This window comes from Callorhinus ursinus, unplaced genomic scaffold (assembly GCF_003265705.2).
Source record: "Callorhinus ursinus isolate GAN/ISIS: 27379988/994484 unplaced genomic scaffold, GSC_fseal_2.0 scaffold4, whole genome shotgun sequence".
NCBI lineage: Eukaryota > Metazoa > Chordata > Mammalia > Carnivora > Otariidae > Callorhinus > Callorhinus ursinus.
The window spans coordinates 96,919,417-96,946,648 of record NW_027397066.1 but is presented as its reverse complement, the minus strand read 5'-3'; the positions used below and the strand labels follow the sequence as shown (position 1 = coordinate 96,946,648).

Sequence of the window (27,232 nt, the reverse complement as noted above, 5' to 3'; positions counted from 1 at the left end):
GTAATGGAAAGTATGAAAACAAACATTAAATAATATGGGAATTATACATTCATTTTATAGGTTATTTTCCCATCATTAAGAGTGTGTTTTTAAAAGTTATATCATAGAGAAATGCTTGTTTTATAATATGATAGCTAAGCAGAATTCAAAAGATTCAAATTTCATTCTTAATAACATGTGTATATATATGTACGTATATACACATATTTTAACATGTACTAAAATGCCTAACAGAGGGACACCTGGTTTCAGTTGGTTAAGCATCTGCCTTAACCAGGGTCCTGAGATTGAGCCCAGCATTGGGCTCCCTGATCAGCAGGGAGCTTGCTTCTCCCTTGGCCTGCTGCTTGCCCTGCTTGGGCGGGCTCCTCCCCCTCTTTAAAAAAAAAAAAAAAAAAAAAAAAAAATCTTAAAAAAAATTAAAATGCCTAAAAGAATGTAAATTTTAGCAGGGCAATTCTGATACCGGGTGAGGAAACTTAAAAATTATGAAAACTATTTGAAATGTAATGAGCTGCCAACTAAAGAGATGATTTCCCCCACTGGGAAGTAACCCAAACAAAAGTCACTACTTACAACAGGAGCTATGGAGAAGATTCAGGTATGAAGTGAAGGTTTTGATCGTAAGACTCTTTCTAATATTCCAGCCAATCTGTAACAGTGCTACTATAATGATACTGAGTCTGGCTTGTTCTGTTTTTGCCAGCTTGGGCAATTAATACAGTGCCAATCAATTTCATTTATTTATTCACGTATTTCATTATAAAGACAGTTGTAAATCTCATTCTCCTCAGACACATCACTTAAGTTATCAGTTCCTAAATCATTTACTCAACAACATGTACTAAAGACTTTGTGCCAGGCACTATTTAATGCAATGGGGATACCAAGATTAATAAAACTATGATTTGATACAGTTGTTGCTTTTGATGGAGTATAAAGTCTGTCAATAATCTATTCCAAAAATTATTGCTAGTCTTTCAAAAGCTTAAACATAAAGGAAAACATCACGTTTGAATATGGAAAGCTTTTCCCCACCTTACAAATCAGTATTCAAGAGATAATGTTATGCAGGCTTATTGCAATGCTCACACAATTTCTGTGTTGTTTATTACTATGGTATTTTGCACCTGTCATTTCCAATCATTCTCTCTCAACACTGACTCTATCTTTGTCACTGTTGAGTTGCAGTTTGTTCCCGTGATTATTTGCTCTTTTAGAATTTTTTCTATAATTTCTAAAAGTTAAGGCATTTTAGCATGTAAGATATGCAAGGTTTTGACTGTACATATGCTCATAATACACATATCCATTAATTAAAAATGACTTGAAACATATTCAATTCATGTAAATATATGATATCTCAAGGCAAACCAGATTAATATAGTTCATAAATCATAAACTTATTCTTAAATTGTATAAGTAAATGAAAACTAAGAAAGTCACACTCAACTACATGTCCCTGCTGTTGTCAATAGTTAAAAATTACTACATGTTGTTTTGGTTTTGCAGGGGCAAGTGGGGTCTTGTGGGAAGTTGAAGGTGCCACCAGTGTGATCTACGGCTCCGAATGCCCTGACCGTTTCTGGGGCCCTATCTGGAGTGGTCAGTGAGCGGTAATAGCCCGAGCAGCTGCTGCAGTCACACTGTGCAAGTTCTCCCTGCACTCGGCCCCAGCCATCTGGATCCCAGAGGCCAAGGGAAACCAGCCTCCTCCCCCTCTGCTCTCCTTCCAGCTTTGTCTTCATGTTCACACAGCACAGAGGATGCCACAGGAAAGATCAGTCTCTGCCTATAATTTGGCTTGGGCTCCTGGTGATGTAGGAGACAATAGTATCCTTCCCCTCTCCCCAGGAACTCTGAAGTCATTTAACCCCAAATAACCTGAAACACTGACACCCATCACCTGTCTTCAACCACATGACGTCCTTTTCATAGAGTTAGTGGCGGGCCGACTGGTATTACAGTAACAAGATGCTCCATTCTGAGTTAGACTGCCGAAACTGGGTTCCTGCTTTGCTACTTAGTCTTTCACTCTGGCAATTTGTGATCCCCTAGGAGCTTCGGTTTCCTCATTTTTCAAGTGCAGGAAATGGTACCTACTTTAAAGAATTTTATGGGAGTTAAATGAGCTCTACCATATGTAAAGAATAGAGCAGAGTAGGAGGCCAGTGTAATCTCTCAATGAATGATGACTCCCATTCTCCTCTATCCATATAGAGCAAATGCACCAGTGCTTCCCTAAAGCTCAGCTGCAGATAGTTATGCGAGATTGTTAACTGCTTACACATTCATTGGCGAGAATAAGCACATGAAACTAGGAAATCTAAATCTTGGGGAAATATGTCTGAGAAGGTTTTGTGGAGGGATCAGGTGCAATCAATTTTGCCATATTCTGGTGACAGAAATCAATTTTATATCATAACTTGAACTCTCAAAACTCTTGAACGTCAGAATATATAAATTTAAATATGTTTTTCAAACAAGCTCATTAATAATCCATTTTTAAGCTTATCATTGGGGCATTTGCATAAGAAAACTTTTTCTAAATGAGTTTTGTTACATCAGATAACAGAATTTTTATTTTTTATTTTTTTTAAATTTATTTATTTTAAGATTTTATTCATTTATTTGACAGGGAGTTAGAGAGAGCACAAGCAGGTAGAGAGGCAGGCAGAGGGAGAGGGAGAAGCAGACTCTCCACTGAGCAGAGAGCCTGATGCGGGGCTCGATCCCAGGACCCTGGGATCATGACCTGAGCCGAAGGCAGCCGCTTAACCGACTGAGCCACCCAGGCGCCCCCAGATAACAGAGTTTTTAGATGGGGAAATTCAGTAACAGTTTATGAACATTAAACAGAATGAAAGAGTTGACAATAGTAAGACTCTCATTGAGTGAAAAAATGCTCATCAAGAGGAAAGACAGTATGCCAGTCTGTTCAAAATTTCCTAATATTGTTTGGGCAATTGTAATTTTTGGATATTCCTAAAAATTGTTATTCACATTGAAACAATTAAGTAGGAATAAATGCTCTGTTACCAGACTTAGCATATCTAAGTTAATCATATGAATTAACTATACATAAAGGAATATTATTAGTCTCTTTTAGCATATATTTTGAAGCACAGTTTAAAGGATCACAATACAAATAGATTAGAAGTAAAAAAAAAACAAACAAATAAACAAAACCCTAAAACATACAAAACTTCAAAGGATAGCCACCTCGGAAAAATTCTTCAATTACTCTAGGGTTTTGTGACCCTTAGGTCAACATCATAAAATCTGAAGGAGAATCTGTCAATGCTTTAAGTAACTCTAAGAATCATTTCTTTCTTTTTCTTTTTTTCAAGATTTTTATTTATTTATTTGACAGAGCATAAGCAGGGGAGTGGCAGGCTCCCTGCTAAGCAGGGAGCCCACCACAGGGCTCCATCCCAGGACTCTGGGATCATGACTTGAGCCATCCAGGTGCCCCTCTAAGAATCATTTCTTTCCTGCAGAAATAGAAAATGACATTTACAATGAATAGTGAAACAATATTTATCTGTATGGGTGGTTGGTTTATTGAAGTTTGATTAACTCTGGTCAGAAAGTTTATAAACAGTTAAGACACTACAGAATTTTCCATCTATATTAGCATCAAAATAGAATTGCAACAATAATGCTAAAATGATGATTTACTTTTCACGTCACTTATAACTTTTAAGTTCATTTTAAATACAAACCCCTAGAGAGTGAAGAAATTTTGGAGACTCCATAGAAATCATTGGAGAGGGATTGATTCTATCAGGAAGAAGTAGGTTTTTTGAAGAAGTCATCTAGCAAATGCCTACAGGTCAATTGAACATTCCTACCAAAAAAAATAGATATAATCATAGCAGCATTATTTTCTAAATGTAGAAAATCCTATTAGGTGGGTTTTCTATTATATTCCATGTTGTATGCATTAAATAACCAAATGAGTTAAAAAATAGGATCATGGGAATACTAAGATCACAGGAATATCCCTCGTCAATTTAATTAACTTCATAGGCAACACCCAAATTTAAGTATTAAAAAAAGGGAAAAGAAAAAAGTCATGAAATACACTAGTTCAGTGATAATGTTTACAAATTGCCGTGACATTTTTGTAATTTTGTCCCTTCCACAAATAGTTATTTCACGTAGAAGGCAAACTGCCCCTTTAAAACAATCCTCAAATAGTCTTCCTATCAATGTGAGACCAAATTTCCAAGTCCTTACCATGGTCTGTAAGACATGGCATGGTATGCCCCCTACTGAGCCCTTTTCCTTCTGTCATCTCTTTTACTCCACTCTTGTCATTCTGGCCTCTGCTGTTCATGGAACAGTCGTTTTTGCATTTGTCTCAAAGCATTTGGACTTGCTATGTCATAGGACGTTGTCCAGATACATGCGCGCTTTTCTCTAACTTCTTGCAAATTTCTAGGCAAATGCATCCTAACCAAGAGGTTTTCCCTGCCCGCTGCCCACCCTGTCTAGGTAGCTATCCACATTGTGCTTCATTGTCTTATCCAACTTCTCTGCCTAGCAGTTTTTCACTAGCTATCTGCAAATTATATATATAATGTTTGTGACCTCTAAATCTCCCTGTAAGCTCCATTCAGGTGAGTTCAAAGTTATTTTGCTCAATGAAGGTGGCACTTGACAAAACTAATTACTACATATTTATTTTAATTTTTATCAATTATTCTATTTTAATGAGAGAATGCCCTTATTAATCTGTTTCAGGAGTTTATCTTTAGACAAACCTTCATATTATTTTTACTCTCTAGGTAACCAATACATTTGCAAAAAGACATTTTAGAATTTAGAAATGCTAAATCTTGAGGTTTTTCCTTATCTGTTCAATATCTAATCATATACCAGAATGTGTTTTTCTAAAGCCTTTTTCACATCTTATCAGTTATAAAAATGACTTAAATATAATAAAAATCTCTTTAATTGAATTACTTAAGACTGAATCAGTCAAATCTCAGGAGGCTGTAATTTCATGCACAAGCTAAACTGTATTATGCTTTGCTTAATGTAGCTAAGAATTTAGTGATTTCAGTTAATTATGACTATTTATTATGCCAATTACAAACATTGATTTAAAGTGACTTGGGTCTGATTTCTGAAGCAGTTCTTTTCCAACATATTGCTCCTTTAAATGTCATTGAATTCTAGCATTTGAGTGTTTATTTCATTTACTTGAGTTATCCAAATTTGCATGATTAGAAGGTTTGTAGTATAGAGGTATAAAATATATTTTTTCATTGTGAGATAGAAAAATATACGAGATGAGGCATTATCTATATTATATATTTTATTTATTTATTTGCTTGTTTATTTGTTTGAAAGAGAGAGCACAGGAGGGCTGGGGGGGGGGGGGGAGAGAATCTTAAGCAGGCTCCATGCCCAGCGTGGAGCCCTACATGGGGCTTGATCTCAGTACCCTGAGATCATGACCTAAGCTGAAATCAAGAGTCAGTTGCTTAACAGACTGAGCCATTGACACTGTCTATGTCATAAAGTTCCTAATGTACTTTATATGTTATCAAAGCTCACAATCAATATCAGTTAACCTCTTTTGGAAAATTACATTTCAAAAAGACATAAGTAATTGAAAAGATGCTTTTAGCTAAGCTATTTATGTAAGTGATAAGTTATAAAATACTGACATCAAAATGTTATATTGCATACCTAATAAAAAGAACTAATTATTTGTATTGATTTAAGATATAGTACCCAAGTTATAGTGGGGCTTTCTACTTTTTAATCAAATGTTTCTCATTACCAAATCAATATAACATTTTAAAAGATACTTTGCCCAAATATAGTGGCAATTCTCTCTAATGGTTACTCATACACTGATCCTTCCATTCCTCTCATGGTTCTACTGAAGAGTTGTTGATGGGATGATCATTCTTTGAAGTACCATAGTATAGTTGATACTCTGTAATTAATAGTATAATCGACAATTACATCACAAAGACAAAAATTAACATGAAGAAATTAACATTACTTAGCTTCTAGGGTCTTTTATCTTTTAAAATATGCAAACTAACAAAAATATCAACTTGATATCTATGTTTTTGAAGGGCAGGCATATATATGGAAATATATATAATCTTCCACCACTTCCCAGGGAGGAAGACTGGGTTCATGTCAAAGATTTAGGGAATTTAGGGATAGATCTCATAACTACTCTTGAACATTGAATGCGGTGTGCATCCCACTTGCCCACTTCTTGAATGGAAGTGATTATTGCATTTTTCCTACGCCTGATGTATGGGAATCAGAAACTTCTTTAGTTCACATGTCTTCAGGTCAGGAATAAATGCAACAAAGAGAAGAGCCCAGGGAGCCCTTCAGTGCCTGGATCTAATTTAGCTTTCAAGTTCCTACCTAATAAAACTTGAGACTGTCGCTCTATCCGGGTGAGACTTTTGTTTGTATCTGGAAGAAATGGTGTATATTTCATGTGAAAGGAAACTTTTCTCATCAAAGGAAAGAATGTGGCTACCTAAAAATTACCTACAAATACTATGGTAACTTCTTATGGAGGGGATGTCTATGCTCCCCACCTTCCCCTTATACCTGCCCCATCTTGAGCCTGAAAGTCTTGTGCCCACTTTGACAAGAAAAGTGATAGGACATAACTTCCAATGCTAGGTCACAAAGGGCCATAAAATTTCTGTGTGTTTCACAAGAAAACTCATTCTTAGGGCCTAAAGTCACTGCTCTATGACAATACCATGTGGAGAGGCCACATATAGGCATTCTGATAGTTTCAGCTGAACCCAGCCTTTGCCTCATAATTTTTATTAGACGCTGGACAATGTGAATTTCACATTGTTGAGGGCTGGATTTTTCTGGCAGACAGTAAAGTTCCTTGCAGGGCACGTTGATCCTTTAAAGTTTCTTGAAAACTTTATGTGGACAAATGTGAATTAGCTTTTTCCCTACGGCAAGCGTAGACTTACTTTTCTTGATTCTCTACTAAAAGTAGAGTTTCACGAGTATTCCCAGGGAATTCTAATTTCTAACTGTTCCAAATTTGAAAGTCTCCTAGTCCTATCGGGATTTTTGGAAACTTTTACATTTCCTCCATCGTTCTTTGGTTGGTCTCATGTATTTTAACCAGTGTCTAGAGAACACTTCTGCAAATTTCTGAAGCATGTTAATCACCTAACTTTCTCTGCAGTTATTATGCCTAGCAAATAACAGTGGCTTCAGCATCTCCTAACTCCTGTCTCTCCTCAATTCAGCAAGGTTTCCAGGCTCTTCTTAGGTTTCCCCTCCCTGTGTAACCGAACCAATGTGTGTGCTCCTTGGTGAGTCAGAAACTGCACCAGGCTGAGTTGACTCACAAAGAAAACTTTTATTTGCAACGAATAAGGAGATCAAGGGAATGGCTTCCAAAGCTCTGACTCCCTGAGCGAAGGTGGATGGGTTCCTTTTATTTAGGATTAGGATGAATAATATTTAGATAGGGAAGCCTTGTCTTCAGATGTCAAGGTGGACCTAAGGTCACACATGCACCTTAAGGAAACATGCCTATACATACATTGTATGTTATGTAAATGAGGCTTGTACTCCTCCATGGGTGGATATTTTAGTATTATAATGAGGTAAAGGTAGGTGTTGATCATTCTGGAGATCACTCCATGTGCATAGGCACAAGTTGGGGATGACACTCAAACTGGTCTCTGTGGTCTGGGCTGACTGGAGGTCCTGTCAGGGCACTCGCTATCACTCAAGGGATGGTTTCAGTTTCCATTTGCCTGAGTTAAGAGATAGGGTAGAAAGAAGAGCTTAAGGAAAAATGTGGGACATAGGTTGGTGAGTACAAGCAGGTGGACAGTGAAAGTAAGGCCTTGGGGTCTAGCTGGTGACACCTGCACAGTGGACTGGAAAATGCTTCCAGGCAGATAATCAGGGCAATTATGGGGCTCACCTCACTTGTCTGTTTTCTGTCAGTGATTATGGTCTTATGTTTTCCAATATATGAAAACAAGTTATTTCATATAATTTGTCCAGTTTGCCAATTATTTACAGTAGGAGTGTAAGTTCAATCAGTTATTCCCTCATGACTGAAAGCAGAAGTCTCCATTTGAATTTAACAATTATCTACCATGTGCACAGGGTTCTGCATAAAGGGGGAATACCCACTCTCCAAATACATGAAATTATATAACCAATAGACTGATACCAACATTTTTGAAAATTTTGTTATATACACTTTATTCTTTGTCAAATAAAAGTGCCAATAAAACTACCAGAAACAAACAACATGTTATATATTACTACAATACCCTTACAGATTCCAATAATTTCAGAAGTCTGACATTTTTATAGTTTTATAAAGATATTAATGTGAAATCTAAAACTCAAGCCCTGCCCTTGGACTATATTTAATGTAAAGCTTAAATTGACAATTTAAACTACAGAATATCATTTGGTGTTACAAACTCAAAGAAAGGAAAGATATATGGCTAAAAAAGTTTCTCTACTTAAAAACCAAGGAAAGAGCAGAGTGGGAAGATTTTTTAAAGTTAAGGGACAATTTTAGACTAACTCATAATGGTCTTTCTCCCTTTTAGTAATAAAATAACATTTCATATCTGTGCATAAGCATTTGTGCTCTTCACTTTGATACGGAGTTTTTCTGAGGGCAACATCTATCACATTTGCATAAGTTGGAAAGCCTGTCAAAAATAATGCCAAAGAGATATAAACAGAAGTTCAGCTCAGAAATTGCACAAGTGTTTTTTATATTTAGTTAGTATGCCACAAAAGGATCACAGCCATTGTGTATTCCTATAGAAAGACTGATGAATTCTCTATTTAAAATGATTAGTTTCAAAACTAATAGATATGTATTATATATTAATAGTAGATATGTATTTTCCTGAATAAACTCTTGATAATTCCCACAAGGCACTGCTTTTCTCTTTGTTCCCCTCCTAACTACTTTTAACAAGTTTGATTTTTTTTTTCATTTCTTGATGCCCTAATTTTTGCACCCCTATTTGTAACTTCTTCACTGATTTAGTTAACACCAAATAGCACTCTAATTAAGCTGTCAGAGCCAACAGCTGAGTAACAGCTAGGAGAACCAAATAGAGAAGTCTTACTATGGTAAAATATGTAGTACTTTCCCTAACTCAGGAACATTGTCCACAACAAATTCCATCAGCAATTATTTGGCTGTCCTAGGAAATGTAGGCACACATTGACCGGAGTATTTTGTTCAATGTCTTAGAAGTAATTACACCAGTTGGACTGCATCTTTTAGTGCACAGCACGCAGAGAAAGTGATAAAAGGCAATTGGCCATTCTAAATTTAATTGCGCTTTATTCTTTAAATCATGTAGCACTTTTCTTTTGAAATGTATATTCCAAACTTCAAACTTTAACTATCAGTAATGATTATGATCACACGGGACCCAGAAGAAACAAGAAAACTGCTCCAGATCCAAAGAGAAATTTGAAGACTGACATGAAATTCGAATAGAGCAAGGCATTAGCATTTACAAAAGAAGCTGTTTTTCTATGCGTATTTTAGCAAATTTATAGGGAACAATCATAAAAATGAAACACGAGGATATTATCTGCTAGAGTAAGGAAAATCAGTTTTGGGCTTTATAACCAAAATATCTTCCTATGAACTGACAAATAGTTGTCCCCGTCTAACCACCACTCAACCTTTAAAAATGTAAGTACAATTAATGCCACAATTATTATTATTGCTAACACGGCAACTATTTTTTTAATAATGTCTTGTTGTTGCTGTAATGAAATATTTCCACGTGTTAAGGATTTACAATGAGGCAATACAGTACAACAGTGAAGAGCACATGCTCTGGATCCAGACGATTCAAATCTTGGTTCTGACATTTACCAGCTGTGTGATCTTGGGCATATTACTTAACCTCTCTGTACCTTAGTTTCTCATCTGTAAAAAAAAAACAAAGAAATAAAAAATAAAAAAATAAAAAATTATCACTCCGTATTTACCTCATTGGGTTTTCCAGAAAGGACACATTTATAAATAGAAGCAAAGTGTTCCGAACAGCACCTGTAAATGCTAAGCGCTATGAGAGTTTGCTTCTATCATCATTATTATTTGATGCTGTTTTCATAATCATGCTGATGAAGAATAACCAGAGTTCTATCCTGCTTTGTCATGATTACTGACGAAGATGCCACTGAAAAATAATTCAGGAGCGTCTTGACGGTGCCAGTGGATTTCAAGAGGCGACGATCAACGTGGAAGATCAACGCTCGCAACCCCGAGCCTGGCGCCGGGCAGGGGCGCGGCACTCGATTTCCTTCCCTGCCTCCGCCGTCCCCCTGGTGCGCATGCTCAGTCCTGCTCGGCCCTTGCCTTTGATTTATTTTTTTCTGGGCGGCCGCGGCGACCCGGGACTGGCTCCGGGATGGGAAGTGAAGCCCCCGGAGCTGCGGCGGCGGCGGCGGCGCTGTGAGGAGCAGCCAGGGGGAGGCAGCTGCGGGTCGTCGGTGAGTATCTGGGAAGCGCTACCATGGCGTTTCGTAAGAAGAGCACCAAGAACCCCCCAGTCCTGAGTCACGAATTCATCCTGCAGAATCATGCGGACCTCGTCGCCTGTGTGGGGATGTTCTTCGTGCTGGGGCTTATGTTCGAGGGAACAGCTGAAGCGTCTATCGTTTTTATTACTCTTCAGCACAGTGTTACCTTTCCTGCAGCAGAAGAACGAGCCACAGAATCAAAGTTCCTTTACTATTATGGCATCAAAGATTTGGCCACGGTTTTCTTCTACATGCTAGTGGCAATCATCATTCACGCCACAATTCAGGAGTATGTGTTGGATAAAATTAACAGGCGAATGCAGTTCCCCAAAGCGAAACAAAGCAAATTTAATGAATCTGGCCAGTTTAGTGTATTCTACCTTGTTTCTTGTATTTGGGGCACATTCATTCTAATTTCTGAAAACTGTCTGTCAGACCCAACTCTCTTATGGAGGGCTCATCCCCATAATATGATGACATTTCAAATGAAGTTTTTCTACATATCACAATTGGCTTACTGGTTTCATGCCTTTCCCGAACTCTATTTCCAGAGAACCAAAAAGCAAGATATCCCTCGTCAACTTGTCTACATCGGTCTTCACCTCTTTCACATTGCTGGAGCTTACCTCTTGTACTTGAATCATCTGGGACTTGTTCTTTTGATGATGCACTACTTTGTTGAATTACTTTCCCACATTTGTGACCTGTTTTATTTTAGTGATGAAAAGTACCAGAAAGAGTTTTCTCTGTGGGCAATTGTGTTTATTTTGGGTCGACTTGTGACTTTAATTGTTTCAGTAGTGACTGTGGGCTTTCACCTGGCCGGAGGGCAGAATCAGAATCCGGATGCCATTACTGGAAACGTAAACGTGTTGGCAGCTAAAATTGCTGTTTTGTCATCCAGTTGCACCATCCAAGCATACATAACATGGAATTTATTTAATGTCCAGCTTCAAAGGTGGATGGAAGAAGACACTGCTCTTCAGGCCCCAAGTGTGAAGAAGAAACGGACTAAAGGGAGGTCTTCTAGAAAAGGAACAGAAAATGGTGTGGCAACTTCAAATAGAGTAGACTCTCCCCATAAAAGGAAAGAGAAATCTTCATAATGAATTACAAGCTAGTTGATGACTGTCCCCAAAGAAGTCTGCTCTTTACTATAAGATATCTTTGTGTGCTGCAGATTTTTCTGTTCTTGAAGATAGTTTGTGCTGTCTTTGATTTCTATTATTGTACTGTGTAATGTATTTTTTTAAAGGCATTTGAGGGGAGGATGATTATGAACGGAAACAAAATGATACAGACTAAGAATCATCAAATGGTTCAGGGATCACCACATTTTGTTTTGTTACTTTTGAACAATGATTTCCTAATGATTTGTAGATAATAACTAAAAAAAAATCCGCATTATCAGTGACACAATTTCTTGCTCCTGCCAATCTTTTATAACATTAGCAAGGTGGTCTGGTATAGCAACGTCACATTTTTTAATGTTCTCTTTTAGGACAACATGGAAATATTATAAAGGTGGAATTCAACTTCATTACGTTTTCAGTGTGCTCTAATTCTTAGAATTTAATTTTTTTTTTTTTAGAACTTACAACTGGAGAAAAGATTTGTAAAAGCACCAAAATCATGATGTGTTTTATAGGTAGTGGTTGTTAATATTACATCCCCATTAAAAAAATACTAATGGGTAATGTGTGGAGATTTATTACCATATATTGAATCAAAATACCATGAATTAATATAAAAGTGTTACTGAAGAGGTAAAAATCATCTTGTCCATTTTAAACACTTGTAAACTAGAAATAAAAAAATTAAATATTTACTGTAAAAGGAAATCAGACTTAGTCTTTTTTGCTATGTTTATTAAAAATTATTTTAATGAGGCTTGTTATAAGTTTGGTATCCACACCATCTTGGAAAAATGTTGTTTAACCTGCAAATCATTTTGAAAAACAATGCTTACTTGATTTCTATCTATAAAAAGAATGTCAGCTAATTACACACAGAAAAGACTTAACACACTAACCTTAAGTAATTTGAAAATCAGATGGATAGTCTTATGAAAGGCCTGTCAAAAATACTGTTATAAATATAGTGCTGCCTCCAACTTTAATTGGGAAACATTCATCTGTATGAGTCCTGTTTTGGATATTTGTGTATACTAAAGTGTATGTGGATATATAGGTATATAGGTAATATCTTTATTGAAGCCAATAGAAAGAATGGACTGTAGTGGGTGAGTATTTTATTTATCTCTTTTTCTCAACCTTCATTTTGATTTCATTTCCATAATGCGAGTGTTTATACTTTTTTCAGGAGGCAGTGCTTGAAAAATATGCTAGAATAAGGCCATAGATTTCCCATTCCTCCGTTTTCTCCCACCGTGTCTCTCATCTCTGCTTTCGATAGCCTTCTATTTGGTTTGTTGTGGGTAATTCAGCTTTTCCAGTCATGGGGGTCCTTGAAAATTAAATTTAGTATACTTGTATTGCAGACTAAAGACAGAAGAGTCACTTGGCCAAGGTTTCTTTTCTATTTGGTTTGAGAAGTAGACGACAAAGCAAGATTGTTCTTTTTAGACTATAGAATCCATTATCCTTTTTTCCCCCTTCAGTTGCCTAAGGCTGTCTTGGTAGCACATGCCCTGAGGCCCAAATTACAGTAACTCCACTTTAACCAACCATTCTGCAAATTGTAAAAGAAAGATTTTCAACTTCTCATGTGAGAGAGTGGTCTTTCTCACTTTCCTCACTTTTAAAGAATTCTGGCCTGTTACTTGTAACCCCACTCTTGGTAACAAATTTCTTATCCATTATACACTTCATCTGAAAGTAAGTGCAGGCCCCACTCAAACTGGTGAGTGATTACAAGAAAATCCCTCTCTCATGTGACAATGCCAAGAGTTAAACTGGGTTTAACATGAAATAGGATTAGGGCCTAGATGGATTTCCCTGCGATTTTCTTGGCTTTGTCCCTCTCAGATTCACTTTCTGCCTGGTAGCAAATGATTATAGCTGTCCTAGACTTCATACCTACACATTACATGGTAGAGAAGAAGAGAGAAAACCAGATTTCTAGAATTCGGAATACTGAGAGTTACCTTTAGTGAACTCATTTGATAAGAGGGGTATACTGGGTTGATTGGTTAAGTTAGGTTAGAAGCTTCACCTGTGGAAAAAGGCAAAGCATATTTCTTGTAAGATACAGGTTCATGAAAGGTAGCAAGGTTATTAGAAAGGGGGAGGGATGCTGTGTACATCTCAACTATCCATAAAAAATAAGAGTTGCCAGAATATAAATGTATGCCAAATAAATTATGAAAGCAATGCTACAAATGACATTCAGCAATACAAATTAAGTCCCTCTTTAATATTACACTCCAAAAAAAAAAAATCATGCTATAATAGATCTTAGTGCAGTAAGTTGGTTTCTGTTAAAATGGACCACATGGAAACAAAATTCCCATTATGATTACTCAGTGTTATTAAAATAGATGTTCACTAGCCCTATGAAAACTCATAACCACCAAAAGTTGCAAAAGTAATAAAGGTATGTTTGATATTTGAATTTAAAGTTTCTGCTCTGATTTATTGGTTTCAATGGTTGCCAAACTTTATTCCTTAAATAAGTCTACAGGTATAGATTTCCTAGGATGGATTCAAAGTAGATTTTTAAAAAAATATTATTCTAGCACTTAACTAAAATTGTATCCTATTTTTCTTAAATAGTGTAAATGTGTATCTTTTTTAATTTTTAATTTTTTATGTTATGTTAATCACCATACATTACATCATTAGTTTTTGATGTAGTGTTCCATGATTCATTGTGCATAACACCCAGTGCTCCACGCAGAACGTGCCCTCTTCAATACCCATCACCAGGCTAACTCATCCCCCCAACCCCTCCCCTCTAGAACCCTCAGTTTGTTTCTCAGAGTCCATAGTCTCTCATGGTTCGTCTCCCCCTCTAATTCCCTGCCTAAATATCTCATAGAAGACAAGCAAGTTTTAGGTCCTATTATTTTCCTGGTGATCAGTATAATTCTCCATTTCATTTCAATAAAAAAAAGACTTATAAATATTTATTCATTTATCTCTCATCAGTATTTGTTTACCTGTAGAGTAAATATGTATAGCCAATAGTGTATTAACCTGGAACAGAGTCAAGAAGATTACTTGCAACATTAATAATTTAAAGATTTCTTGAAGACAGGATGTATTCTGATATTATTTTAATTTGGAAAAACAAGTAAAATTTTAAGTTCTCAATCAGACTAAATGAGAATAATTAAGTAAAGTAATAAAAGACTTATCATTGGTGCTTTATACTAGACATATGGGAGTAGTTCCTGAGAGGAAGTTCTTGCAGGGGAAAGCATGCTTGAGAATGTGACCTGCACAGTGGGCTGAGACACTTGGGTGCTTTTGTTATGGCAGAGAATGCCTTTTGGGAGCCCAGACATTGTAATCTGGAGACAGAAGGTGCCTGGCATGGCCAGAGAGAAAAGACAGTATGAGTGAGTGTATGGAGGTAACTGAGGTTTAATGACAGATCAGATTACCAGAGAATTCTCACACTCCCATCTCCTGAATTTCTCTGGATATAGAGGAGGTTTTGTTTTTTTTCACTACCATCTTTCAATCAAACCTGTCTTCTGGGAGGAACTATCCACACTGAATAAAACACAGTAATACCTGCAAATTCCTATCAATTATGTAGAAAATTATAAATCCATCATACAAAAAATCACACACTTCTCAGTATTAAATTGGAATTTTCCTCATGATGATACAATCATATGACTGTCTAAATTTTACCTTCTAAATCCCTATAAACAAATTCTTTTAGGGACCTGCACCATATGGAAGTTTTAAGTATTCAATAACTAATGAAAGAAGTCAAATGTTAGGATACCTCCCAAGGTGAATCACTTGCTTCTTCCTCAATCTTGGCAGGTGCCATCAAGTGTTTTGGGCTGCTGCACTGGGTCAGCTAATTTTTTTTTCAATTTGAAAAATGCATTGACGTGCAAACTGACCACTTTGGGGGATATTTGCATAATTTAGGAAATGAAAAAATCAATGTATTTAAAAAAACAATGTATTCAAATTTACAAATTATATTTTAATATTTATTTTGGCAACTTATTTATTGGTTTGAGGGAGAGCTTTTTTAAATTAATTAAACAAGACCAGCAAGATGTGGAAATATGAACTCTATCTTGAGATGTAAGTACTTTCAGTGTGTGTGGCTTGCGTGAAATCTCAATTTAGCACTAAGAAATGTTTTCTCATATTTTCTCAAGTCATGAGATTCTGGGCACTGACATGATTTGATAAATGGTGTTGGTGGTGTTGAAACTGAGCATTTTTTTATTTTTAATTTGAGAATTCACTTCCCCTGTATTTAAAATAGATATTTTGCCTGAATTATTGAGTAGCCACATCTCTTGTCAGCAATGCTAGTACATCATTAGTGTGACATTAATTTAACACTGTTCCTTTTTAAATTCAAGCAAACCTTTGACACATATCACATTCCACTTTCATTTCCTAAATTTCAGTTGTATTGAAAAGAAAGGTAATAATATTATTATAAATAATGGTCAACAAAACAAATTATGGCTGTCCTTGCTGTGGTCCTTAGAACTGTGTGAACTTTGGAAAACACTTAAACATTCTAAGTATTTAGATTGCATGTCTCTAAAATGACAAAGATATTTATCTCAAAAGATGCTTTGAAGATTGAAAATATATGTATATACAGTGTCCATAAATTGCAGGTGCATAGGCCGGTTCATATGTTGTCCATATATATATATATACATACATACATACATATATATATATACACTTATATACAATTATTAATCTCATTTAACATATGTATGTGAATGTATGCACACACATAAGTAGATGTTTTCCCTTCTACATTTACTTTATTTTTTATTTATTTCATATTTTTTAAGATTTTATTTATGTATTTGACAGAGAGAGAGAACAAGCAGAGAAGCGAGCAGAGGGAGGGGGAGAAGCGGGCTCCCCGCTGAGCAGAGAGCTGGACCTGGGGCTCCACCCCAGACCCTGGGATCATGACCTGAGGGGAACACAAACACTTAGCTGTCTGAGCCACCCAGGCGCCCACTTGTTTATTTTTTGATAGACTTTTTTTTTTTTTTAAAGATTTTATTTATTTATTTGAGAGACAGAGAGAATGAGAGAGAAAGCACATGAGATGGGGGGAGGGTCAGAGGGAGAAGCAGACTCCCCACCGAGCAGGGAGCCCGATGCGGGACTCGATCCAGGGACTCCAGGATCATGACCTGAGCCGAAGGCAGTCGCTTAACCAACTGAGCCACCCAGGCGCCCTTGATAGACTTTTTTTAGAGAAGTCTTAAGTTCATAGCAAAATTGAGCAGAAAATAGAGTCCCCAAATTACTCCTAAGTCCCTCCCCCACCCAACCTTCCCTATTATTAATATAGCCACTAATTTAGTATCGTAAATAATAGTTCCATTGCCTAAAAGTCCTCTGTGCTCTACCTATTCAACCTCTCCTCTATTCATTTTTAAACACTATACAGATGTATGGCATTGAGTTTTCCCTTATATCTTAGCAGGAGGCAATGGAAAAGTGTGGTGATAATTCAAGTATAGCAGTAGCTCCAACTCTGTATTTAGCTGATACTTTGTAAGGAATCCTTTCCTAAATGTATGAATTATTTTGACTAAATAATGCACATCATAAATACGTATATGGCCATATTTAAAATGCATAGAAATTCTCTTCTGAGTAAATGCACACTTATTTTAAAGAGTTACCAAATTCATAGTAACTATGAACTATTTTTCTGACATAAATGATGGAAAATATAAATGACTTCATGTGAAAACTTTTGATATATATTAATTCTGAATATAGGTCTTTATACTGAAAGCATTTGAAAACATTGGTCTAGGTAAATTACATTACCAATAAAAATTCAGCTGTAGCATATTCAGAATTACATTTCAGACTAAATAAATGAGCTAAGCATTTATTTAGGAAAATCCAAGAGCATCAACAACCATTTTAGTAGTTATGAGTACTAGACAACACACTCCTTTGGTATCAAGTAATGTATATTCTTTGTCATTTCATTCTCATTAACTAACATAGTGTCTCTTAGTAGTTTCTCAGAATTTGTTGAACTCAGTTGAAATAACCTTTTATGTCATAATTAAAACAAATAAGCAAACAAAATTTAGTACAACATTCCTTTGCTATCTTTTCTAATATTGACTTCCTTTCCCTTTTATACCCTTTTCCAGTTGGAAGTATTAATTACTAATTTATTGCCGGTCTCCCATACCAGTTTGAGGTCTGGGATCATGAGTCCTTTTTTATTTTTTTTTTTAAGATTTTATTTATTTACTTTAAGCAGGCTCCATGCCCAATGTGGGGCTTGCCCTCACAACCCTGAGAAATCTAAGAGTCTCATGCTCTACTGACTGAGCCAGCCAGGTGCCCCCAAGTCTTTAAATCACTAAGGTAAACTTAGCATCTAGCACAATGCCTAGTACAGTGGGTGCACTCAGTAAAAATGTGTTGACTGACAAGGAACTTGATTTGTGGCAGAGTATATATTATTTATTGACCTAAACATATCTTACAAAACCTAACATATGTGAACTTTGATATTTTGTTCTTAAGCTACTTAAATGAAAACTGTGGTTCCAAACATTGGGCTTTTCTTTAGAAATATCTGAGAGTCACGTATCATCATCCTAATGGTGTTTGTAATTTGTCAAACTCTGAAACTTGAGCGCTTTTTCTAAGAATTGAGCTAGTATGGCTTCTAAATGTGAAGCTACTATTAAAATCTTCAATATATGAATCAGAATGCCATTTTTAATGTGCACATGAATAAAAGATATGATAGTTGATCTACATCCTGAAAAGCAGTTTTGTAATGTTAAAGAACAAGGAGAACAGTGCTTTTGAAAAGATGAAAAAGACTAAGGCAGGGAAGCCAAACCTGAGTAATGGCTGGTGCGATAGGCAAAAAACAAGGGTAAATAGTGTCACGGAACCTAAAAGAAAAGTGTAATAAGAGAATGAAGATACCAGTTTTAGCCAATACTATTGAGAGTTCAATCAAGTTCCTTAAGATTAGAAATAACAAAGCCTGCACTAGGCAACATTTAGGTCACTGGAGACATTGGCAAGATCAGTTTCAATGGAATTATGGGATGAGAGCCCTACTGGAAGGGATTAAAATGATATTACAAATACTTTTGTACCAAATGTCTCTGTGAAGAACAGAGAAATGGAAAAGAGTAATGCATTCTCTTATGCAATAAACAAAGAGGGACATGGAGTCAAGAGAGTTGGTTTTGTTGTTATTTTTGTAATTATTTTTAGGATGGAAGATATTAGGAATATCTGTATATTTGTATGCTGAAAAACACATGACAGAATGGAGGATGACAACTGCAAGAGCAAAGCCCAGTTACCTAAGTCCACCGAAGAAATGCGTAGACAACACGGATTCCTGATTTGAAAAGAACACTTTTAAATCTCCAGTTTGCATATTTTCAGGCAACCTTTGAAATGTGCAGACAACAGACACATATAAGGAGATGTATATATCTTCTTGCCTTTATTCTATATTATTGCATTATAGTAGATGTAGATTTACCATTATGACCATGAAAATCTGAGCAGAGGTAGTAGTATAAAATATTTTAAGGGATGGCGTTAGGTGATCCTTTTCCTTTTTTTTTTTTTTCAATATGTGTTGTTCTAACTTAAGCAATTTTTTTTCCTCCCAGAAATGAAAATTAAAATCTATTCAAATGGAGAAGACATTGAATTAAGCATTTGTAGTTGACCTCTCTCTTTGGCTGACATATTGACAAACAACTCATATCATTTTGTAAGGGTTGGGTGGATGTCTATTTCTGTCAATTAAAAGAACTTGTCAACCTTAACAGAGGGTAATTATCCCCAAAGAGCAACAAGTTGCCATCATAAAGGTTGTGAAATGTGTGCAAATATAATTTATTCAAGCAAAACTGATTGCTTCTATTAGCACATATTCCACACTTCTCAAATCCCAGGGGTACTTTAGATGCATGAGTCCTCTTAAATTCTTTCTAATGATGCAACACATAACCATTACTAATATGAGCAAATACATGTCACATTATAAGAGTTTAAAGTTTCATTTTTTTAAAAAACACAATTCTAGATTTCCATGGGTTCAACCATCTTACCTTGCAAGGTCATTTATTCAGAGAAATTCAAGCAACCAACCACCAGACACCTCTAAATTCTTATCAGGAAATAGTTTAACCCAAGCAACTATTAACTCAGAACCTATACAATATTTTTAACCACAGAATTATTGCTGGATTTTTTATGTATGTCATCACATTCCAAGTTAGAATTGAAATTAATATAGGCCTGCTGAAACTGGGTGAAATCTAATATCTACAAATTTTATGGTTATCATACTAGTGCTTAAAACTTATATTAAAGAACAAAATGTACATTTACAAATGTACTTTTATTTTTGGTTAGCTCTTCGTATCTTTAAAATTATATAGCAAATTTTAAAATGCTATATCCAACCTATACATAGCAGAGTCAAAACTAAACAAATGTATAACTTTTAGGGGAAAAAAAGTCAAATAGTAAAAAAAAAAAAAAAATGCCAGCAAGCTGAGTTTTAGCAAATACTACATGTATGTATGTAAGGCATCAGCAGATAATGAAAAGATATTTGAAAGTAATATAACTCTAGCCATAATGTACAGATATCTTTTTTTTTTTTGCTTTATTTTTGCCTCTTGGTCCTAGTTTTTTTTCTCTCCACCGTTATTTTCCAACAAATTCAAATAATATCATATCATATAATATAATATATAATATAATATATAATATAATATAAATATAATGGATTTCAAAGGCACCAGGTGGTGTTCAAAACAGGAAATCTGAGCTGTTTTTTCTTTTTAATTGAAGTTTCTATCTTTCCATTCAATTATCATGGCTAGGACTAAACAGAGCTAATGACAAGTTAAAAAATAAAGGAAAGAAAATAAAGTATGCTTTTTTGAAAATCCACACCAAGAAGAGAAAGACCTGCTGATTTTTTTAATCAACTTCATTATTCCTGTCAATAATGCTAATTCATAATAAGACATCCAAAGACTCCGAATTTCATTAACACTGCTTAAATTAAAATGAGATAATTTTACTATATTTTGGAGGCTGACTTTTTAATATTATTATGTGTTAACAAAAAGGACATATTTTGAATGCAATTTCTCCCATCTGAAAATAGCTTATTAGTCATACTCTATTGCATACATACATATTAGTACAAAGTAAAACAACCATCAACTATGAATAACTTTACATAACACACTTACATAACATGTCTGATAAAATCATGTGATTGGGTAGACGGAGAAAGATGTCCAAAAGACTCCAAGAAAAAAGCCAGCAAGGGAAGGTTTCAGTGAACCTCTGGGAAGTTACCTTAGGTAAGCAGTTACAGTGTCTAAATGTCACATGAAACGGTCATTCCAGGTAAAATGGCATGTCTGTTAACTCGAACTTGCTCCAACTTTGGCAGTCACAAAGTTCTGTAAAACCAAAGAACTGTTCTAACTAACCTAAACTTCTTAGGCCAAAACTTCTACTCTGTTTTCTTTAGAAGAAAAGTGAGTCTCAGTAACCATTCCTCAAATATTTATTGGGCATTTTCCAGAGTTGGTGGTAGGCAGGGAGGAGATAATGATAACTAACATACCCAGTGACAGGCTGTCGTTAAGTGGTATGTACAGCTTGAGAATCAGCCACAGCGCAATATTCAGAAGCTGTCTAGACAAGCAGAGTGTCAAGTTTCCTTGGAAAGACAAATACAGTGGTGGAGTGTGCATCGTCCCCTAGAACGGCTCCAACAGCAACGCAGAGGTAAGAGACTGGCGAAATAACATATCATGACTTCAGCACAGTCTTGACTAGCTGTTCAGAACAACACAGTCAGTCAGTAAGCTCCAGTGCGCTCGGCATTGCTACTGCGTGGGTCTTGGGCTGCAGTGTGCACAGGTGGTGCAGCGCTCAAGGTGGAGAGCGGAGCGCCCCAGCAGTGTGGTGGAAGCAGTGTGCTGGCTGAAACGGTAGCGGTGGAAAGTGCCCCAAACCTTGCGCAAGAGGAACGTTATGTGCTGATCTGTGGCGAGATGGGAATGGTAGAGGCAAGAACAGCCGGAACCAACTTAGGAGAGTGGGTGGGACTAGGGATGAGAGAGAGGAGGGCGAACTTAAAGGAGTCAACCACTCCTGAAGTCACACTTGTTGGAAGTAAGTCACTGACGAAATTCCTGTGAGAATGATCTGGTTGGCGAGGTCTGGAGAGAACAACTGGCCCGCTAAAATAGATCTTAGTGGAGCTAATTCAGTGTGATACATCACATGGAAACCATTTTGAAAACCTCACAGAACATGCTTAATTTACCAAAACATAGGCGCATCCAAAGTTTAATGTATGATTGTGTGAGAATAGCTGACAACATGAGAATATTTGTAAATCAGAAATGGAATCACGTATATCCACTTCAAACTTCCTATGAAATTCTGTGACAGCTGTTTGAATTAATCCTTGGTGCCCCGACGGCAGCACCTCTGTACTACATTATTTATTATCTCCCTGCGTGATGGTCCTTATGTGAATAACTAAGCCCTTCAACAGTCCCCTCATCGGAGTCACTCTTTGGAATGTGACATTATTAAAGAGATATACTTGATCCTGGTTTTAAACCGTGGAGAGAAGAAACCATGAGTGGGTCAAATGAAAGTGTCAAACAGGAATAGGCTCTGGCAGGGAAATCTACAGTTCGAGTGCCAAATCCTTCGCCGCGGGGGCGGTGTTATCAGGACGACCTCCAACTCACTCAGCAGAGTTTTTAAACGTGCCGTGCTGTTGGCCAGAAGCACGCATCCTGTGAAGTTCTCAGAGATTGATTTTGCTTCCTGGGGAAATGCTATTTATTCGCATCTGTTTTCAAGGTTTTTAAGAAAAACAAAACAAAACAAAACAAAACAAAAAAAACCACAAAGCAACACAACGCTTGCCTTCCCACTGCCGACAGGCAGGCTTAGAGAATGACATTACCATGCCCTTTAAAAATACTGAACTAGCTGCCTAATAATGTTTTCTTCTAAATTATTCTAAAAAGAAAAGTAGTTGGCATGTATTGGGGATTGTTTTACATAAGAAAGCAATTTCAGTATTGACTGAAATAATTTAAATCAATTGTTCTAGTTTTAAACAATAAAACATAAGGGGGAGCGAAAACCTCTTTTTAGTTATTCCCATGCATGTTACTTAAGAAATACTTTTACCATGTTAGAAAACTTGTAAGAAACGTTTCACTACATTTACATTGATTTTGATATATATGTCAAAATGTTATATATATATATATATATACACAATGTTTCAGTTTCTGCACTACAGAATTAATCCTCTTGGTGATTATGACAATAGCCTTAAATTCTTGAAGTTACTAAGATTTTCTCATTATTTAATTTCTTTTTTTCCCTCAGTACATTATTTTAAAATATTGGAAATAATAATAATAGTAAAAAAAACCTGACTATAATGTAAGGTTCTGGTGAAGTTAACCTATATATGAAAATTTATGAGACAAAATTATTCACAAATAATGAAGACTTAAATTCTCCATTTTTCTTATCGTTCTTGAAATCGGTTTCATTAACTAAAATACATATAATAGAGAGGCTAAAAGATTTATATCATTGTCAATATCAGAAAAAAATGCCTAACAAAATTTAAATGGCATTTTTAGAATAATTATATTTAGATTTGTTTTATGTTATTCACTTGATTCCACACATTATTATGACATCAAATATGTCAAAGCTTCATAGTTATTCAAGCTAGTTCTGACCATTATATATTATTACATTCTGATTAGGAGCATCATTACAATTACTATGCTGCCTTAAATTCCATATTTTGATCACTACCTCCCTCACTAAACTGTAAGTATGTGAAGAAAACTGAAAAAATTTGTGGAATTGAATGTGTCTGTTTGCAAAATGCTTGTTTATTTTTCAAATTGGTTAAGGCTGTTCTTATTTATTATGGGAATGGTATTATTTACAGGCAAGAAGTTGGGCTTCACTAGGGTTTCGCAGAAGAGAGGTGTGATAAAATTTCAAGGAATTATTAGGATAAATGCTCCAATGATCTCCTATGTGAATTGTTCCCTGTAATACATATTTGACAATAGTAAACAGCTTATTGTTCATTATCTTTATCTGCTTAGAGTCATAATAGGTTTAGGTAATTTATGGCCTATTAAATTATAACCACTTGAGTACAGAGATCTTACACTTCATTATATGCCTTAAATTCCACAGCATACAGTATCATGACCTGTTAAAGATGACACTTAAATTATATATTTTACTGATTATCCTTGGTATAAAAGTGTAATTCAATTCTCGACTCAGCAAATGTTAATTGAGTGCCCTCTGGGCTAACACCGTGCTCAGCCTGCAGCTAACAGTGAGGAAACACAGTGCCTCCCTGAAAGAGATCAAGCTGGTATGATACTCTAAAACAAGCTAGGTAATTGGGTGGGCTATTCATACTGTAGGAGAAACGCATCTCATCTGATTGGCTTAAGGAAGAACCAAAAGCTGATGACGATGGTGAGATCTGTAGGAAAATGTAGAGGTTAGACAGTTCCAACAGTGGAGTGCACATTTTCCAGATGGAGAGGGACGCATGGAAAGGCTCAGAACTGCCCAAGGACATGACAGTCTTGAGCACTAGCAATATTATTAGAAGATAGAGCACAGATGAGGGAGGAAAGGAAGACTTTGAATATTATGCTAAGAACTTTATACCGACCTGAGATTAATTTCTTACTAATATCTTCTTTCAGCTCTCCGGCTTGGGTAAATTAGCCACTGAAGGTAGTTTTCTGAGACAAAAAAAATGCAGGGGGAGAGATAAGTTTATAGACTAACAGCAATTGAATTTTTAGATACTTTGAATTGAGATGCTCTTGAAACAACAAAAAATATCAAAATAGAGAGTATCAATATTATCAAAATATACCAGACTGGAAATGAGGAGAAAGAGCTCAGGTGGAAATAGGTATATTTTGGAAAGTCATCATTACGTGGATGATAATTGAAGTCACATTGTAGGTTGAAATTTCAAAAGTGATCGTGTAGAGGGAAAATGGTCAAGGATTCATGAAATCTCTGTGGATGGATAGGTAAAGAAAAAAACATGAAAGGGCCTGTGAAAGAATCCTTAAAAACACCAAACAGCATTTCTAGGAATGGACAGATAATGTCTTTACCACGGCAAATGCTTAAGTAAATCACTAAAACCAACAGGCTCTGTTCCTGGGAACTCTCTTCTGTGTGGTCCAACAAAATGTACAGTCTGAGATAAGAATTGGAGACATTAAATTGACTAAATTATTTAGCAAAAGGAACTTCTTTCATTCCAGAAAATTGTTGAAATAATTGCCACAAATTATTTTACAAAGAAATAAGCATCTCACAATAAATTAAATAATAATTAAGCACACAAGAAAGCAAGGCATCATAAACATATGGTAGATGATGAAAAAGACTTTTTATATACTGTTGACAGATTTATTGTACTAAATACCAAAGATTTTAAAACTATGATTAGTATGTTAAAAGAAATAATGTGAGCCCCAACATAATTTCAGGAAACAGAAAACTATAAAGTGTGATGTAGCATACTTGGATAGAAAATAGAAGTTCAAGAAAAAGAAATATATATAACAAAGAAAATATAAAACTCAATGAAATAGACAACAAATTAGAAACATATAAAGCTGGAGGAGATGTCAAAAAAATTATGCCAAAATAACACAAGGAAACAGAGAACAAAAAACTATAATGAGAAGGTTTAATGTGTGTTTAACTGGAGTTCCAGAAAGAGAGGCAAGAGAAAACAGACAGAGAGCATATTTAAAGGTAACAGCTGGAAAATTTCCAGAATTATCAAGCAACACATATCTTCACATCCAGAAAGCCTAATAAATTTCAGACACAATTAAAACACAACACACATACACACACACATACACACAGACATGCCAAGTCACTTCAGAAAACTAAATGCAGAGAGATGGTCTTAAAAATTGCTAGAACAGAAGGAGAAATTGAGAGCAGAAAAGGGGATACTCTGAGAAGAATTGATTCTTTACAGTGATGATAATGGTATGTAAATCTCTGTACTGAGAGAAATTGTCAAGCTAGGAGTCTATATCTGTAAAAATATTTTTCATGGAGAAATAGTACCACTCATAGGCCACTCACAGGCAACTATAAATTCCTCCTGGACATCTTGGCTTTAGGGTTTCTTTTCTGGGTCTCCTTTAGCATGATGCTAACTAACTGACAGGGCTCTGAATCTCTGGGGACCTGGGGATAGGCCCCCCCAGAGCCCAAGACCCGTTTCCTTCTAAATTGTGCTCTATGGATCTAGAACCCTAGAATTCTGCACAATAGCTTCAGGTTACTTTTTAGGCCTGTGCAGGACATTTTCCCAGGCTTATCGGCCACTGGCTGGATGAAAACTCTGCTGTAACTCTTATTGCTCTCTTTTGGCTTGAGGAGGGGCCAAAAGATGCCTCTTTGAGAGATGGATGGGATTTTGAACAGAGCACAGTCATGTGGACAAGGTGTCCATACTCAGGTACTTAGGAGCCCAGGAGGTCAGAAATGTAGGAGGGAAGAGATGCACCAGGAGTCTCCAAGTGTATTCTTGCACTGGGCTCTAAAAAATATTAAGGGTGGGTATATCTAAAGAGATTTTCAGAATGTTTGTTAACAGTAGAATTTTGTTAAATAATTATTAAGACAGTGCTTCACTCAAAAGGAAAAATGAAAGAGGAATTAAAAATATAATTCAAATATTCCAAAGAAGGTAAGGATAGAAAAATAAAAATTAAACAAGACCAACAGAAAACATAAAACAGGACTATAAACAAAAAAATTAAAATTATCAGTAGTCAGCTTAAATCTAAATGGTGCAACTCTTTCGGCAAAAGATAGAGTATCAGACTAGATAAAATATATATATATATATATTTATTTATTTATTTTTACACTGTTTAGAAAAAGCACATGTAAAATATAAAAATGAAAATCTTGAAATCTAAGAACACACACACACTTGTACAACACACACACATAGATGTGTACATAAATGTATATTTATACATAATTATTTTGCACAAAAGTGGTTGTAGCTATATTCATATGAGACAAAAGAAGCTTTAAGGAAAAAAGTAATACTGGCTATCTATATGAAAATTGCACAATGATTAAAGCTTCAATTTAACAGGAAGATAAAACAATTTTAAGTTAGCCTGCGTCTATGAATATAGCTTTACAAATGATCTTTGAGTCAGGGTTCTCCAATTTCAAGCAACACAAAGAACAACCAGCTTGGGCGCCTGGGTGGCTCAGTTGGTTGAGCAACTGCCTTCGGCTCAGGTCACGATCCTGGAGTTCCGGGATCGAGTCCCACATCGGGCTCCCTGCTCAGCGGGGAGTCTGCTTCTCCCTCTGACCCTCCCCCCTCTCATGCT

General features: G+C 35.9%; 1 protein-coding gene and 1 long non-coding RNA gene across 2 annotated transcripts in view; one reads left to right on the top strand and one right to left on the bottom strand.

The window, feature by feature from the left end:
• Positions 1-8,904: 8,904 nt before the first annotated feature.
• Positions 8,905-27,232, bottom strand: part of LOC141372647 (uncharacterized) — a 60,047-nt gene continuing 41,719 nt past the window's right edge. Inside the window, exons 2-3 of the long non-coding RNA XR_012378012.1 lie at positions 24,499-24,571; positions 8,905-9,961 (exon numbers count right to left, since the gene is read on the bottom strand). This is a non-coding gene — a long non-coding RNA (uncharacterized lncRNA). The remainder of the gene's footprint in view (positions 9,962-24,498; positions 24,572-27,232) is intronic.
• TRAM1L1 (translocation associated membrane protein 1 like 1) lies at positions 9,992-12,950 on the top strand. Its single transcript, XM_025874038.2, has one exon. The coding sequence runs from the start codon at positions 10,551-10,553 to the stop codon at positions 11,661-11,663; it is 1,113 nt and encodes a 370-aa protein (XP_025729823.1). The 5' UTR covers positions 9,992-10,550; the 3' UTR covers positions 11,664-12,950.